The 18,954-nt window shown below is 34.4% G+C and overlaps 1 protein-coding gene across 4 annotated transcripts in view; it reads left to right on the plus strand.

The window, feature by feature from the left end:
- The window catches only part of TAF2 (TATA-box binding protein associated factor 2), an 88,406-nt gene that overhangs the window by 23,148 nt on the left and 46,304 nt on the right, over positions 1–18,954 (plus strand). For all 4 annotated transcript variants that reach the window (XM_069081009.1, XM_069081010.1, XM_069081012.1 and 1 more), the window contains exons 9-17: positions 5,948–6,047; positions 8,537–8,622; positions 9,576–9,711; positions 11,802–11,956; positions 12,606–12,720; positions 13,011–13,120; positions 14,897–14,962; positions 15,851–16,103; positions 17,887–18,027. In XM_069081009.1, the coding sequence (XP_068937110.1) occupies positions 5,948–6,047; positions 8,537–8,622; positions 9,576–9,711; positions 11,802–11,956; positions 12,606–12,720; positions 13,011–13,120; positions 14,897–14,962; positions 15,851–16,103; positions 17,887–18,027 (1,162 nt within the window). The remainder of the gene's footprint in view (positions 1–5,947; positions 6,048–8,536; positions 8,623–9,575; positions 9,712–11,801; positions 11,957–12,605; positions 12,721–13,010; positions 13,121–14,896; positions 14,963–15,850; positions 16,104–17,886; positions 18,028–18,954) is intronic.

Genomic DNA, 18,954 nt, shown 5'->3' on the forward strand with positions numbered 1-18,954 from the left:
CTCAAGGTTACGCGGCCAGTTATTTCTGGGTGTGGTGCTGAGTGTCTGACCCTGGGATACCATCCAGGTCATCCCGACACTGGAGCCGGTGCTCTTACTTGCTGAGCCACCTGGCCGCCCCTTGAGCCTTAGTTTTTGTGTTGTTTTTCTTTTATCTGTAAAATAGGAACAAATGTTTGCACTACTTATGTCACAGGGTTGTTGAAATTATGAGGTAAAACCTTGTGAACTATAAAATGAGCTTTGCTGGGTAAGACAGCCAGCTAGCATAGTGGATAGAATGCTGGTCCTAGAGTTAGGAATATTCCTCTTTAGTTCAAATGTGGTCTCAGACACTTAATAGCTGCTTGACCCTGGACACTTAACTCTACCTCAGTTTCCCCAACTGTAAAATGAGGTGAATAAGGAAATGGCAAATCATTCCATTTCTTTGACAAGAAACGCCAAATGGGGTCATGAAGAGTATGGCTGAAAAATGGCTGAACACAACAGCATATTTTCCTCACAAAAGAGGAGGCATTTTAACATAATGGATCAGTTGACCTCTAAGCCAGGAAGACCTGAGTTCAGGTCCTGCTTCTCACACATACTGGCTCTGTGACTCTGGACAAGTTGCTTAACCTTTCATTTCTCAAGGGCAGCAATGGCAAACTCAGATAGATACAGTTCTCTTTGAACTGCTTATTGACTGAGAAAACTACATTGTTTTATATTTTCATTTATTTTAGTAAACATTTTCCTCCTTCACTGTATTCTGGTCCTGGCTGTACTCAGGAGCAAGTCATATGGATAACTTCTCTGTTCTAGGCAGCCCTCTAAGACTATGTTAAAAGAAAGTGCTACCTGCATCAATAGAGGGAGTTTTCTCTCCTAGGAGTTTTCTGTGCTAAGTACAGATCCAGTCCCATTCCCTCTTCCTCACAAACATCACTGAAGTCTTGTTATCTTCATTTTGCAGGTGGGGGAGCTGAGGAGTAGAGAAGTGATAGAACTAGGATTCAGAGCTAGGTCTTCTGACTCCACGGGCAGTTTTCAGTCCACTGCACCATGCTCCCTCTGAACAAGTGATTATTCTACTTAGTTCCTTGTCTTTTTACCTCCCAACTCCTAGAATTGCTACCTTTGTTTCCAAATATGTCCTACCCCCATCCTAGAGAGCCATGCCTTATAACAAAGAATAAGGAGGAGATTAAAAGAACAGTTTTGCAAAACTGGCCCACACATCAGCCAATACTTCTTTTTACAGTTTCTCCTTTTACCTCAGTTCATCCTTCACAAAGCTTCGAAAGCAATTTTCGTTAAACACAGATCTGACCATGTTATTTCCCTACTCAGTAAACTCCATTTACTTTTAGGATAAAATACAAACTGGTTTTTAAAGCCCTTCACAGTCTGACCCTAGGATACCTTCTTCCCAGCCTCATTAAACAATATTTCTTTTCCTGAGCTCCACAATTCTGTAAAACTGGCCTACTCTGTCCGTCACATGTGGTCTTCCATCTCTTCAGTCTGTATCTTTGCATTGTCTGTTTCCCCTATCCTTGGAATTCATTCCTCGTAAAATCATTTTCTTCCTTCTAGCATAACCTTCTGTATTAATTCTCTCCTGCCCCTACCTCCAAATACTCTTGCCACATCACTTAACTATCCAGATTTTAGACAGTTTTGTATTTATTTTCTTTATATTTATTCTATATATACTTATGGAGAAGCAACATGGAGTAATATAGAGAGAGCAGTCTTTGAGGCCAGGAAGATCTACACCACGCTCTGCTTCTCACACATATTGATTGACTGTTTGACCCTGGGCAACTTACTTAACTCTTTAAGTGTTTTAGGCAATTCTCTAATACTCTAAATTGCAGAGGAAGAAACCAGCTTATGTTGATAGAGAGATTTTCTCACCATGGAGTTTTCGATTCCAGTGAAATCATAGGTCCAGTCCCTACCCCTGGATCCATATACTTCTGTATGTATATGTTGTCTTACTGAATTCAAAGTAAACTCTTTGAGAGTAGACTTTGTTTCCTTTTTACTTGAATTCCTAGTGCCTGGCACATACTAGATGACTGATAAATGCTTGTTGAGTTATTTTTCTTGTAATTGTTTCCCTATTTATGTTGTTGTAGTCATTGTGTATATTGTTGTGTTTATTTTATACATCAGTTCATGTAAATCTTTACATAAATTCACTTGTGATGTTAACCATTAGGTTCTGTGCCCTTTCCTCTGTCTTTATCTTCCTTGACCTTTTTGCAGTTTTTGCTACTATTGGTACTATTTTCCTGGATACAGTTTCTTTTCTTGACTTTAATAGTGGTTACTCCTGATTCTCTTCTTAACTAATCTTATTTATACTTCTTAGTCTCTTTTGCAAGTTCCTCACCCAAAAATTTGGTGATCTCATCAGCTTCTCTTTAATTTTTACTATACAGATAATTTCCAAATCTGCTTATCCAGCCCTAATCTACATTTTCAAAATACATGCTATTTGCTGGACACCTCTGCTGTGATGTGACATCTACATCTCCATTCAGTGTGTTCATAACAGTGGTTGCTTCTCCCCCTTCCCTCAAACCCATACCACTTCCAAACATCCCCCTTCTTTAGTCACCACTGTCTTAGTTATTTTAGTTTATAAACTTGGAGTTACCTTAGATTTTCTTCCCTTATTCCTTGAAAGCAGTCTGTTGCCAACTCTCTGTTTTCTTTCCACATCTCTTGCATCCACTATCTTTCACTTATTCAGCTACTACCCTTGTATAGGTCCTCATCATCTGTTACCTGAAATATTGTAATACCCTTCTGATTGTCTTTCCTTCCTCTCCTTGTTTGACACATTCATATAACTCTCATAGTAACCTTTTAAGATATGGAAGATTATAACCTTCTCTTGATCAGTAATCTCCAGTGGTTTCCTTTTGCCTCTAGAATAAAATACATATTTCTTTAGCCTGACATTTAAAGGCTTATGCAATCTAGCTCCATCCTGCCTTTCCAGCTTTATGTCACAATATTCCCATTCATACTATGTTCCAGTGAAACTGGGCTACTCGTTCACCAAATTTGACATGCTGCCTCCTATCTCACTTTGTTTATACAAGCTTTTGGCCCCTCTTCTTCCTCTCCCCCCCCAGTGCCTGGAAAGGAAGCCATTTTTATCTCTGCCTGTAAGAATTATTTTCTTCAAGGATTGCTTCAGGTGTCATCTTTTCTAAGAAACCTTCCGAAGTTATTAGTGCTTTCTTCTTCCTCAAATTGCCTTGTATTACTTATCTTTGTGCATATTGCATCCCTATCTCTTAATAGCAAGGTTTGTTTCATTTTTGTCTTTGTATCCTGATGCTTAACATATTGCCTTGCATATAATTTAGTATTGTTTTTTGAATTGATTGAATTTAGTTGCCAAGTCCTTCTTTTTTAGGTTTGTCAAAATTCTTCCATTTCCATCCTTTCCTTGTCTTTGTTTCATTTGACACACTACACTACTATCAAATTGATACCCTAAAAGCATTGATCTGATTATCTCATTTTCCTTTCAAAATCAGTGGCCCCTCATTGCTACCCAATAATATCCAAATTCCTTAGTATGACTTCTCACTCTGGCCTTGCTTATAGTCTCTTGAATCTTACTGCAACTCCTGTAGACACCTTTCATTCTAGCCAGACTGAACTCCATCCCCCCCCCCCCCACAAACACACCTACCACATTTCCCATCTTGCCACCTTTGTTGACGTTCTGATTTCTGTATGTATTTGCCTACTGAAATCTTGCCCATCTTTCAAACCATATCATATTAGTGGCACTGTGGCCAGGGGAAAGATGCTAGGTTTGAAGACAGAGGATCTTGGCTCAGGTTCTGACACTTCTATCTACTCTGTGGGTAAGGCACTTAGCCCTTTGGGGTCTGTTTCCATAAAGACAAATGAGTCAGAGCTAGATGACTTTTAAGGCCTCTTACACTTCTAAATCTTATGAACTCTTCACCTTCAACTAGGCAGGTTCTAACCCTGCTCCAAACCCTATAGGACTTTGCTCATGCTACTTCTATTGTTTAACCTTCTTTTGTATGCTTATATGATGCCCTCTACAAGATTGCAAGATAATGCAAAGCTGTGCTATAAGGCCTTCCTCATCTTTGTTTTCCCTGTAATGTTCAACAGTGCTTTCTTTACACACAACAGACAGATTTTTGTTGAAAAATCGGTGGATGGAACTTCAGTCTTCTTCACATAGCCAATTTTAGTGTTAAATCAGTTCATAATGCAATAATTCTTCTTTTATTAAACCCATTTTTTTCTAGCTTACTGATGTGTCATAAAGAGTTGAGTGTTCATAATAACTTCAGATTTTTTTTTTTTAAGCAATCGGGGTTAAGTAACTTGCTCAAGGTTACACGGCCAGGTGTTTCTGGGTGGGTGCTAAGTGTCTGAGCCTGGGATTCGATCTCCAGGTCATCCTGACACTGGAGCTGGTACTTTTACTAGCTGTGCTACCTGGCCGCCCCAACTTCAGATATTTTTGAAATAAGAAATGATTTTTTCTTTTTAAACATCCCCAATTCCATTCTTTATTGATACTTCCATTCCTTTATTGATACTTTTAATTGGCTGTTTGCTGGTACTAATTTTGGTATATTCATCTTTTTTCATGAAAGACCATTTTTTTAATGTATTGAGCTCACAGAAAAGCAATATCACATAACAGATAGAGAACTAGCCTTGAAGTCATGAAACCGTGGGCTGGATTCACGTCCTTGCATATACATTGGTGTGACCCTGGGCAAATAACTTCACCTCTTAGTGATCCAGGCAACTCAGAGAACTTGTAAGTTGCAGAGGAGGTGCCAGCTGCATTGGGTATAAGGCATATCCTCACCAGAAATTCTCTGTACTGGTGAAATCATAGGTATAGTTCCTGTTCCCTGTTAAACGGACATGAGTGAGTTTTCCTGTCTTCAAAGGTTTAAGCAACTCTAACCAGCTTAGGTCATGTAGGAACTGAATGCATACTTGCATGTCTTTGATTCATGTTCTTATTTAGATAGTAATTCTAGGTGCAGGAATCTGCCATTCCTTTGAGATGTCTTCCCATGTCCATGCCTAGTCACTAGTAACTATTAATGTCTGCACCCTTTCAGCGTGTATTTGTATAGAGTATAGTTCTATAAACTGGCTTTTTTTGCTTTTCAGAATATTAAGTGGTGAAACAAAGTTACTCAAATCCAGGATTGTATACAGTGTTTCTCACTTGGTTACAGAAAAGAATTAGACTGACTTTAGATTATTTGATATTTCCAAAATAGTGATGGTTGCTTCTTACCACAGGTCCTTTTTTTCTAGGTTAGTTTCATAAAAAAGGATTGGTAATTTATTTACATTAGACAATTTTGTACCCCACCCGTGACACTTCATCTCTTGCCTCTCTGCCTTTGCCCAACCTGTTCCCAATGCCTGGAATATACTTGCCTTCTCATTTCTATCTCCCAAGAATCCATAGTTGACTTCTTACCTCCTCAGAAACTACTCTGTATTTACTTTGTGCATATTTTGTATTTACTTCTCAGTAGACAAGTTATTTTCCCTTGTAAAATGTCAATTCCTTTAGAGTAAGCATTATTTAATTTTCCCCTTGTTATTCTTTGTGCCTGGCCCATAGGACACACTTGATTTCTGTGTATTGATGGAATTAATTAGGTTCCTGTTCCTTCAAACAGTATGGCATAATAGATATGGACCTGGACTGGGAAGAAAAATGTCACTTTAGTCCTTGTCTTACTCTACCCTCGTTGAGTGTTTCACTCTAGGAAAGACACTTATCCTTCTTCATCTATAAATTGAGGAAGTCCCTTTCAGCTATAAAACTCTTATTCTATATTGAAGTTATATGATTTTTTAAGCAGTTTGTATGATAAGGAGAATTATTAATATTTTTACTTTTATTCAGGTCTGATGAGTGGGTACTGAAAGGAATTTCAGGTTATATCTATGGACTTTGGATGAAAAAAACCTTTGGTGTTAATGAGTACCGCCACTGGATCAAAGAGGTAGTAACATCATAATTAACTTTATTATTTGTTGGGTGCTTACATATACCTAATACTTGTAAATTATCCATTTGAACCTCTGAAAAGCAATTATTTTTCTCTTCATATCCAAGCAATAAAGTAACCTTTATTTTTGCAACTTAAGAACAGTGTTCATAATCTGCTTGTGTTACTTTATAATTTTAATTCATAGCAACACAAAAATTGCTAAGGTTTGTCAAATCCCTGGGACTTTCCGTGTAAGTATCTGGTCATTCTTGCCAACATCAGCCTTAAAAATGAGATCTATCTTAGCATATCTTAATAGCCAGTAATGATTCTGTGATTGATAAATTTGTCCAGACATTTATTTGGACAAATGAGTTCATTTCTCTTTACTGACAGTACTAATTCTTGGAATATGGAGCTAGATAAGGTTAATTTCTCTTCTGGAAAGTGGTACTTCTTACTAGTTTGAAACTTACCTTGATTGAGTTTCAAATGGTGTTCCATTATTCCAGTATTTTAGAATTTGATGAAGAAATAAGTCCATGAATACTTTACATTATATGATCTCTATTGTGTTCCCTCTCAGCCTTCTCATTTTCTTATTGAAAAGCCTCAAAATTTTTTTTATTTTTAATTTTTGAACATATTTATAATAACATATACTATTTGATAATTTATGGTTGCCCTTTTCCATAAAATGTCAGATTATGGTACATTTTGAGATATAACATGTAGGATCATTTATATGACTCTTGATCTGGTACTTGGAATGTTACCACAAATTTTATGTGAGAATAGTATATTTTCATGTTGCTCACAGCAGGTAATCAGACCTAAGATCAGTTGCCACAGAAACTAAAATAAATTCCAACATTTGGGATTGGAATCCTTTGCTTTTCATTTTGTCAGCAGTTAGCGCATTGTTGATGCTATGCTTAAGTGTACATCATAGTTATGATGATTTTGTCATTAAAATATTTCTCAGACATTTCCTGTGTCACTGTGAAGTAGGACTGAAGAATTATTAAAAATATTTTTAAACTTTATTGTTGCCTCTTGACATTACACTTCAGTAATACTCATATATATGCATATATATGCATATATCTATGAAAAATATCTACATATCCATCACCCTCAAACATTACCTTGTAACAAAGTAAAAAAAATAAGCAAAATTGACATTGTAACTGCATGTTACACAACACATGCCACGTTCTACATCCGGAATTTCCTTTCCCTTTAGAGGAAGAAGGCTTATAAGCTCTTCTGCTTTGGGACCAAAATTAGTCAGTATAGTTAGAGTTAACCTGCTTTTTAGTACTATTTTAAATTTACATTATTTTAGTCATTTGTATATATGGTTCTATTGGTTCTATTTGTATCAATTCATTCAAATTTTAATATTTCTTTGAATTCTTTCTTATTGTGAATAGTATATTCCATTGTATTCAAATGCTAGTTTGTTTATCTGTTCCCAAATTGTTGAATACCTATTTTGTTTCCCATTTATTACTCCCATAAAAAGTGCTGCTATGGGGCCGGCCAGGTAGCACAGTGAGTAAGAGCACTGGCTCCAATGTTGGAATGACCTGGAGATCGAATCCGGGCTCAGACACTTAGCACCCACCCAGAAACACCTGGCCATGTAACCTTGATCAAGCTACTTAACCCCAATTGCTTAAAAAAAAAAAGTGCTGCTATGAATGTTTGATGTATATATAAGACCTTTCTGTTTTAGACCTTCTTAGGACTTCTGGCCAGTATTAGGATCAGTGCATGTAAATAATAGCATAGTGACTTTTCTTGCATAATTCCAAATTGTTTTTTTAGAACAGTTGTGCCCATATCTACCAGCAGTGTATTAGTATGCCTAAATTACCTGGTAATTTGCAAGATAATATTTCTGGTTTTAATCATCTTTGCTGCTTTGAGGGCTATGAGGTGAAACCTCAAAATTATTTTAATTTGCATTTCTCTTATTATTGAATTGAAATAGTTGTTCATATGATGAGTTAACAGGCATTTTTATTAAATGCTTAATTTGTGTTAGGCCTTATGTGAAGCACTGGGGATAAAAAAAAGATAAAAAAAACTTTCAAGGAGCTCATAGTCTAATAGAGGAGACAAACACAAAAATAACCCCTTTCTCTTCTTTCTGACTGCTCTAAAGTTCCTCCTCCAGAAGATATGGAAAAGAAGGAGAAAATGTTTACTTAAACAGTCATAGAGGGTGGTTAGGGCCAAGAGAAAATTTTGCCAGGCCACTGTGAGTCCTAAACATACAAATTGGAGAAAATTCTTTTTTTGCCTCTAATGTATTGCTGTCTATATTTTATTTTATTTACTTTTGTTTTCTCTGGAGAATAACATTTTTATGAAATGTTTGTTTTGAAAATTTTATATTATGATTCCAGGAAATTAAAGATTATTACACAAGTCTGATATTTTATATAAAAACAATTATTCCTCATGATCCATTTTTATTTTATACTGTTTAGGAGTTGGACCAAATAGTGGCATATGAACTGAAAACTGGTGGAGTTTTACTACATCCAATATTTGGTGGAGGAAAAGAGAAGGATAAGTATGTTTATTTAGCAATAAGTTGTTACAAGCTATGTTTTATTGGATCATTAGTATGTTCTGTATGTGTGGTGAGAATTGAATCCCAAGGCAGAGTAGTAACATGTAATAATGATCCTCAAGCACATGAGTAATCTTTCATTTTCTATTGGTTTCATTTTCATTAGTCCTTGTTTTTTTGCTGTTATTAGTATGATTGTAAAATACTATTTTGAATGAAAAAAGAGAAAATAAAATGTTTTTTCTTTTTAAATGAGTGTTATTATTTATTTGAAAAATATAGCCTCTGGGGTCGTGTGGCACAGTACATAGAGCACCAGCCCTGGAGTCAGGAAGACCTCAGTTCAAACATGACCTCAGACATTTTATACTAACTACCCTGTGTGACTTTGGGCAAGTCATTTAACCCTGATTGCCTCGCAAAAAAAACCCAAAACAAAAGTATAGCTCCTTTTATTTACTTCTGTTTCCACCATTTCCTGATGTTAGGGTAGATTCCACTATCTAATCCTAGTTTAAAACTTTAACTGAGTTATTGAAGCAAATGATTGCCAAGGATTTTACTAAAAATGTAATTTTAAATTGGTGATCTGAGTAACTCTAGACAGAGTTATGTTAGAGTGAGTTTTCAGTGATATAAGAGATACCGCCTGTGCCACCTTAGAATTACAAAATCAGAAAGAAAGTTTTTTTTTTTTAAATCAGAATCACCTATGTTGTTAACATAGCATATCTTGTTTTTCTGGGTCCTTGGTACTTAAGATAACCATCACTATGGCAGATAAATAAAATGGACTCCACTAATACCATATAGTTGCTTACCTACTCTGTTATCCAAATGAAATTATATTCTATTTTTTGACGTAGCCCTTCCTATGTAGTTGTCAACTTATTATTGTAATGTATTGTACAATTTATGTTTTTAAAATATAAAACTCTATTATTTATTTGTAGTCCAGCTTCACATCTACATTTTTCAATAAAGCACCCACATACTCTTTCCTGGGAGTATTATACTATGTTCCAGTGTAAAGCTCACCTTGTAATGAGGTTAATTGAAAATAGAATAAGTATGGAGTTCATGCTTCAGGTAAGTGGATTAATGCATTTATGAATTTGATGAATTGCTATATATGTAAATTTCTTTTTTGGGAAAAAAATCTTTGCACTGTGAGATAGAAGTTGCACTTGAAGATAACCATTCCTATCATAGACTCACAATAGGAAAGGATTTCTAAGTGTAGTTGTTAAAGCATTTTATGGACTTTATTTTCTAAGTAGGAATACGTTCTACAATATCTGATAAATGGTATTTGCCTTTTACTTGAACACCTCCAATGATTGAGAATCCACCACATTCTCAGGCTTTGCATCTTCACTGGCAAAAATCTATGCTTTGCAACAGCCATTGCCTTTACTTACTATAGGATTATTGTGAAGATAAAAGGAACATTCATGTTAAAATTCTTTCACAGTAAAAATGTTAAAGAAATGCATAATTTTATTCTCTAATCAGTTTTGAGGCATTACATGGAATGTTGATAATGTCAGTAATGTGATAATGTTTTGACAGATTTTAAATGCCATCAGTAACTGTTGTTAAAAAAAAAACACATACTTTTTGGGAGGTAGAGTGGAGCCTTTTGCTAATTCCTGCCTCATGTTTCAGTCAATATTTTATGTAAATACAATCAGAATCATAGAATTTCAGAGCAGGAGAGAATGTTAATCTTTCCTAAATACCTCATCTTTTGGAAGAGGAAACTGACCCATAGACTGTTTAACTGATTTGCCCAAGGTCACACAGCAAAGTGGTGACAGATACCAGTCCAGCACTATTCTCTTGTACGTGATTACAAAGTTCTTAACTTTGTTATCTTGCTCACAAGCATTCTGATAGTGTAGAAAGAGCAACAGAGTTGGGGTCAGCACCCCTGGGCTTGAATCTTAGTTTCTACACCTAAGTGACCTTAGGCAAGTCATTAAATTTCCAGGAGCCTCAGTTTGCTCAAATGTAAAATGGAGATACTGTTTGTTTATTTCCAGAGGATTTTTGTGTGAGTTAAGCACATTAAAACTATAAAGTGTCATATAAATCTGAGCTATTATGAATCACCATATGGTGTTGTTATGTAAATTATCTATCTCCAGTGACCTCTGCTTTTTTGTACCTCTGTATCCTTTTCTGTTCACTTCTCATGAACTTTCCTTGTGTTTTGCCTTGCCTTTGGAGTATAAAGAGTGGAAATATTAATTGAAGGATTGGCCATGATGAATGACTCTACTTTAGTATGGCCTTGAATCCAAATGAATATTTTCAGCTTTTCTTTAAGAATGGTCGGTCTATACATACATTTTTCAGGTAGCATAAGAAACAAACTCATGAGATTATTCATTGCTAGCATTGGAAGAAGCCTTAGAGACAATTCCTTTGTGAGCTAGGCCATCCATATAATATAGGTGAAAACTGAGATCCAGAGATAGGAATAGATTTGCCCATAGTAATCATTATCTTCTCAACAAGCTTAATTTTTATGAAATATAAATAATGCTTATGTTTGTCAGATTTTTCATACACATTTTGTTTAAACTCCCAAGAATGTGATTTCATCTTTATTCTAATATGAAAGATTTGAATTTTATACATTTTGACATATTTTATATACATACATATATGTATATATATATCAATAATTTAGTATGTGTCACATGCTTCATTCATGATGGTGTAAAGTGATTTTCATTATTTTGATGAAAATTATCTAAAGAAGCAATAAAGCCCTCTTTTACTGTTCTCGTGCTTTGCTATTTCCTTGGGGCCTAGATATCACCCTAGTTCTTATAGGTTGTGCCAGTAGAATGCAAACTGGGGGAGACCCTGGAAAGACTTCCAGTGTTGGGTCCTTAATGGACTGGTCCAAGGACTTCTCATTTTTGTTTTGGATAATCTCACCATCAGTTTGGCCAAAGGAAGATGAATTTTTGAGTTAAGGCTACTCTTGTAAACCATTTACCAAGTTATAGATGAGCTAAGATCTGCATTACTGAGAAGGATGCTCCTACCCCAGTGAAATATACAGGCCCTTGAAGTATTGAAGTGATACATGGTAAAGTGGGTATAGGATTAAAAAGTTCCTTTTATATCATTTAAACCTTCTGATTAGTAGTTTTATTTTATAGGTTTTTAACAAATTGCTGAGTTTGGCCAGTACAGCTTCATCTCAGAAGTTCCAGTCACACATGTGGAGTCAGATGTTGGTTTCCACATCTGGGTTTTTAAAATCCATCTCCAATGTCTCTGGCAAAGACATCCAGCCTTTAATAAAGCAATGGGTGTATCCTTTTCAACAGTTATGGGTACTTTAAAAATGTGTGGGGAAAATCTTTGACATTACTTAGAAAGAAGGTTCTGAAATGACTAAATACTAAGCGGTATTCGAGATAATCATGAACTGTTATTAAATTTCTTTCATAGAGTAAATTAATTAGTAATCATTTCAATTTTGCACCTGGCATGGGGATGCAGTACTCTTTAATCAGTTAAAAAGTTTAAAAGAATTAAAGTGGGATTAGGAAAGAAATTCCACTAGAGGGATCTCTAGGATAACTCGGAAAGGGCTGTCGTTTGGTACATTTTCAGACATGGTTTCTAGTAAATCATTCTATCATTAATAGCCTTTTGGTATGACTTGAATGGTATGTTGGAGGATTGTATTTTTAAGTATTGTTATTTTATATTAGTAGTCTGGTAGTATAATTTTGGTTCTCCCAAAATGCAGATTTCTTTTTTACTCTTTGGGAATCCTTTGTTAGCCTGAGGAAACATTTTTGGGAAACATTTAGAATATTTTGCCACCTGATATATAATAAAGTATGCTATAACTCTTTAAGGATGGATTGGAGCCCTGCTAAAAGAAGGGTAATTATTTATTTTTGTTTAGTTTATGGTCATTTTCCCTTGAAGTTTTCCTATATAATTTTCAGAGACCAGAGTGGGGTGGTAAAATTTTATGGAAGTTTTGCATTCAACAGAAAACGAAATGTTCTTGAATTAGAAATAAAGCAAGATTATACCTCTCCTGGAACCCAGAAATATGTGGTAAGATTTTTTTTCTAAAAGCCTTTATAGGACTCTAGACATAAATTGTATATTCTTTTATGTCTTTATACTGGCTGTGTGATTCTGGATAAGTCACTTGATCTGTAAGTGCCCCAGGCAAATCTCAAACTTTTTAAGTGGGGAACAGAACAGTTATACAGAGTTTCCTTGTTGGAAGGGTCTTACTCTGATGAATCTTTAAAAAAGAGGTAAAGTCTTGATAAATATTTAGACATGTTTTTTTTTTTTTAAGCAAAACTGTCATTGAACAATGTGTCTTCTTTTTAAAGGGCCCTCTTAAAGTGACAGTGCAAGAGCTAGATGGATCATTTAATCACACCCTGCAGATTGAAGAAAACAGTCTTAAACATGATATACCCTGCCATTCTAAAAGCAGAAGGTAGGTATTAACATACACATTGCCAACATTTATATTTAATTTCCGAACTTAAAATGAAGAGTTTAAATACTTTTGCTTGGATTATATTTTTCAATAAAGGAAACAAATTAGTATAGATTATATTTTATTTCATTATAACATTATCAGACTTCCTTTCTGTGTGCTACTCTCAGAATACGATTGTATTTATTTTTTTTAAATTAACATTTATATGGAATAAGGAAATAGAAAAGAGATGCTTTTTGGTCACAGAAATTTAAATAATTTCAGACTAAGAACAGATTTAAAGAAGACAGGTGTGACTGGCTTCTATTATTTTATGCAAAGGACTGACTAGGGAGAGTTTATTAAAATTACAGTAAGAAGAGGATTGAGATAAAGCTACAAAAATAGAATAAGGCTCAGACTTGTGGACAGTATATAAGTATGTGGCAATAAGATATAGCTATGGATTATGGAAAGTCCCAGCAAACCAGGTAGAAAATATGTAAACAGCAATTACAATTATGCAGACAAAAAGAATAATAAAAAGAAAGTAAATGCAGTGTAATTATAATAACCAATTGTGACTCTAGAGCCTTGAGAAGATATACTTTATTCCTTTGATCATAGAGGTAGGGGACTAACTTCCATATCAATTAAGTTGGACAGCATTCTTGTCCTACATATTCTTGTCAGAAACAGGTAAGGTGTTGTTTGGTTTTGCTGACCTAATTCCTTTGTCTTTTAAAAATTTTTATTACAAGAGAGGACTCATTAGGGAGGAGAAATTAATGTGGTGTGAAAACATAAAACTTAATAATAATTTTTAAAACCCCCACAGCTTTTCCCATATGAACTTTGTCTCTGTCCCTATATTCCTACAGCCATTGACTTAATAATGCCTGAAAACTCTCAAAGACATGACATAATTCTTTCTCAGGATCATAGGGTCATAACTTTAGACCTGGAAGGGGCCTCCAAGGTCAGTTAATCCAGCTGTTTTCGCTTTACAGTGGAGGTAACTTAGACCCTAGGAAGTTAAGAGACTTGCCCAAGATCATGCAAATAGGAAGGTTCTGGTACTGAAAAAAGTCTTACCTCTTCTGTATATTTCAAGTGTTTAAAACCTTAGATTTCCACTTTTTTTAATAACGCATTCATTTGCATAATGACATTTGTGTTGCATTTTTTGTTCCAGCCCTACTTACTTCGATTGAGATTATAAAATTTTTGGTAAAAGGTCTTACGTTTAGCCAAGGTCATAGTTATATTAGCAGTAGTTTATTTGGAGATTTGGATTTCAGGGGAGAGGAAAATAAAATTGTACATCTTACATACTTCGTATAGTCCTTTTGTCAATTAATATTTTCCTCAGTTTTGAGATGAGAAACATGTAAGCCATATAAGAAATCAGAATTATTAATATCTCCTAACTGAACTGAGTCTGTGTATTAGGACACAGCTTTTTTCAGGTAGATTCTTCTGCATTAGAATTTACCACTCATTTCTTTCAAGTTATTTTCTCTAGTGTCACTGTTAGAAATCTTTTTAATATCTACCTTCAGGAGATACCTTGTTGGCATTATGCTTAATGAATTAATAAATGTATACTACACGCTCTGTGGAAGCTTACTATCTAGAAGATATTGCTATTTGCACCAATTTTGTCAGTTATGTATTCTACATAGATTGTATGTAGAATGTTGTATACATAGATAAAAAATGACCGATCAAATAGTTGATCAGAAATAGTTTGTCACCTTAACCTTTAACTATTTTCTTTTTCCCATATAGGAATAAAAAGAAAAAAATTCCATTGATGAACGGTGAAGAAGTTGACATGGATCTTTCTGCAATGGAGTAAGTTAATAATTTGATGCAAAAGTTGTGTCGGTATCCATATTTATTTTGTCTATGGAGTTAAACATATAATGATCGCCTGAATTGTAACAGAAACTAACTTCTAGCTATTCTTTTATGGTTTTATTTTACACTAATTGATTCTAGTATTTTTTTTTGTCTAATTAGTCTTCTTTCCCATATTTTAAAAAGCACCTGTGGTTGCATACTAAAACTTGTAAGTTAAAAATACTTTTTTTTTATTTTTTTGCCTGGGGGGGGGCAATTAGGGTTAAGTGACTTGCCCAAGGTCACACGGCTAGTTGGTTTGTTAAGTGTCTGAGGCTGGATTTGAACTCAGGTCCTCCTGACTCCAGGACCGGTGCTCTATTGACTGCGCTACCTAGCCACCCCACTAAAAATACTTTTGGTGCCAGATTATCACTTTGATTTGAGTAAAGGTGATGTCTGTGTGATTTTTGTAACAGCTAAAGCAGTTACTTAAATAAAAAAGAACCTTTCACTTCTTAGTAAACTAGAATCCAGAAAGATGGTAATAGTTGCCACATTCAGTTACCTGGCTTTGTGAAGAATGTGGGCTCAGTCATTTTTGTACACAACATAAAACTTCATAACAATTGGTCTTCTCTTTGCAGTTTTAGTATGGAAGTGAAGGCCTGAAGGGGCTTGGAAATGGAAGGACCCTTTTGTATATGTGATAAGATGATTCATTTTACTTCCAATACCATTGATATGGGATATGTTTAAAGTGTGTTTATATGGCAAACTCAGGATTCTGAATTTTTCTAAAATACCTTTGTTAAAAGGCACTTCTGGTTTGTTAATGTCTCTTAACTTTATCAGATTGTAACTTTAAGAAAATGTGTTTATTTCTATCTTTTTGCTTAGTGCTGATTCTCCTTTGCTGTGGATAAGAATAGATCCAGATATGTCAGTATTGAGGAAGGTCGAGTTTGAGCAGTCTGATTTCATGTGGCAGTATCAACTTCGATATGAAAGAGATGTAGTCGCACAGGAGGAATCCATTTTAGCTTTGGAAAAATTTCCCACTCCAGCATCCAGACTTGCTCTGACAGATATATTGGAGCAAGAACAGTGTTTCTACCGAGTAAGAATGCTGGCTTGCTTTTGTCTTGCAAAGGTGAGACTTTTTAACATAGAAATAAAAAAAAATTTTGACTTATGTTCAGTTTTTTTATCATAATTTAAAAATTCTCTTGATACACTATTTCAAAAACTTTTGCCAAGTACTGTTAATGTTACTGATTTGAAAATGGTATTACTTTAGTTTGAAAAAAGGATACCAGAGAAAACTTGCAATTGTCAAAATTGAAATGTTAGATTTTGAAACAAGAAATTTTTCCACATATTATATGTTTTATAGACCTAAAAACAGTTTTTTCTTTTTAATATAGAGAGGTAAATGTACCTTGGGTGAGGATTTCCTTAGCTTTTCCAGACCCATACTTTCACATTAGACGGTTAAAATCCATCATCATTCATATTTATAATACTATAATAACTATAATTTCATTTTCATTTGCACACACTAATAAGTTCTAGTCTGTTCAGAAGGTGTTGGAACTAAGAAATATTACATAATAAAGAATAAGAATTTTTGTTTAGATGCACAAAAAAAATCAAAGAAAAATTTTAAAAGCAATGGAAAAATAATTTTTTAAACATTTCTTTATGTAATTATATTTTTCTGATTGAAGGAATGTGTTGTTATTTTGTGCAAGACATCTTGCCCTGAGGCCCAAATCTTTGTTTCTGTCCATTATTTGCATTAGAGTTCTGTGTACAATAAATTGTTGGTTCTGTTTCTACATAGTTAATGAGGAATACATCAACTTCATTAATGATTTATTAATTACCTACTACATGTAGATCATTGTATTTGGTACAGACAGAGACAAAAGTGATTAAATAAGGTACAGTCCCTGCTTTCTTAGACTCTGTGATCTAATGAGTTTATCTTTTGTCCTGGCCCTCCTCTTGAGCCCTAGACCTTCATTTCCAACTATCTACTGGATATATTGGGCTATCCTACTGTGCCTCAGATACAGTGTGTTCTGAACTGAATTCTTTATTTTCTGCACAGAATTTATTGATCTTTCTTTGTTGTTTAGCTAATGGTACTACCATTTTCCAACACACTCTTACAAGGAAGTTTTTAGTTATCTTTGATCCCCATTCCCCTCATATCCAATCAGTTAATTCCTTGTACAAAATAAATCTTGAGTCTTTGCCTTTCTTCCCATTGCTGGGGATACTGTCCTAGTCTAGGCCCTTAAAACTCTTCACCTGAACTATCGTGGTACTTTTCTTATCTCATCTCTAATCCTTCATAATTGTCACTGGCAGGTTAATTTTGATGTACTGTTCTATTTCCAACACTCCTCAAAAACCATAAGTAGTCACCTGAATAAAGTATAGATTTTTTAGCCTAGCATTTAAGATTCTCTACAATCTGACTGCCTTTGTAGCCTTATGTTACTCCATATACATATCACTAAGATTCTTTCTGTCACTGTCACATTCACCCATCTCTCACAAGGAGGTAGCCCCAGTTCTTGCCAACACAAACCCCTCTACATATATAAGGGATGTTGTTGATAAATTTAGAACATAAGAATTACAGAAATTTGCAATAGTAACTTAGTTTGATAAATAGAATACTTGACTTTGAAGCATTAATAGAAAAATACTGTTGCTAACAAAAATTGATAAATAGAAGTAATTATTAAGCATAAGAGAAATTATTTCTGCATTCTCTAGCATGTAGTTTTATTTGACATGGTAGTAAAAATTGATATTTAAAAATTGGTAGCATTTTCACTTTGAAAAGGCAGTCTTTTCCAGCTCCAAATATATTTGCAACAGTGCTAGTAATATACTTTTGTTCCTTTCTAATTATGCAGATTGCAAATTCCATGGTGAGTACATGGACAGGACCTCCTGCCATGAAGTCACTCTTCACAAGGATGTTTTGTTGTAAGACTTGTCCGAACATTGTGAAAACAAACAACTTCATGAGTTTCCAAAGCTACTTTTTACAAAAGGTATTTTTTAGTTTTCTTTTGAAAATGTTTTAAACTGATATCTTTATAACTCATTATAGGTTGTAGGCTATTCTGATGATGTATTAGCTATAATATACCACAATCTTTACCTTTATGCCATCTCCTCTTCTAAATATGCCCTCTAATAATTTAAATGAGTACTATCTTTAAGTGATATTTAATCTGCCTTGGAGGTGATCAATTCAGCAAGCATTTACTTAGTCCCTTCTGTGTTCCAGATACTGGGGAAATAAAACAGTTTCTAAGGAGCTCCTATTATACTTGAAGGGAACTACAGACAGGGTGTACACAGATATATAAATGCAAAAAGTATACAAAGTAAATCAAAGGCCATTTTGTTTTTTTTGTTTCATTGATCGCCATAGTCAAAGTAGGTAGGAAGAGGGAAATGATTCTTTAGAATTTTGCCTATAAAATTTGTAATCTTCATTTTGATACACTGTCTGGCTTATTTTTATAAAGCTTCTAATGCAGTTTGGTCCTTATTTTAATGAATAATAGCTTTTTTTTTCCCCCTTGGAATGCTTTCTAATTTGACAAATTTCTATTGAATACTGATTATTTTGAAGACTGGGGAGGATACAGATAAATACGATATGGTATCTCAAAATGAAATGAAAACCTTGTCCCTTGTCTCTTTCGATTGATGTTGCAAAAATAATATATTTTATTAGGATTGAAAAAATATTTAATATTCCAAATCTTGATCAGAAAAGTGGAAAACCATTGTTTAAGCAATAAATATCACTCTTTGTAGTTGTACAGAAAATTAAAACCTAAATCTTAGTTGTTGTATAGTTGTGAGGGGAGGACAGACATTTCTATTAAAGGAGGACTAGGAACAATCAACAAGAAATAGAAACCAGGAAGTCAAAGATCCGTTCACCTAGCTTTCTGTAGTTTTCT

This window comes from Petaurus breviceps, unplaced genomic scaffold (assembly GCF_028583685.1).
Source record: "Petaurus breviceps papuanus isolate PSGF00001 unplaced genomic scaffold, PetGlider_PUasm1.0 98, whole genome shotgun sequence".
NCBI classification, from domain to species: Eukaryota; Metazoa; Chordata; class Mammalia; order Diprotodontia; family Petauridae; genus Petaurus; species Petaurus breviceps.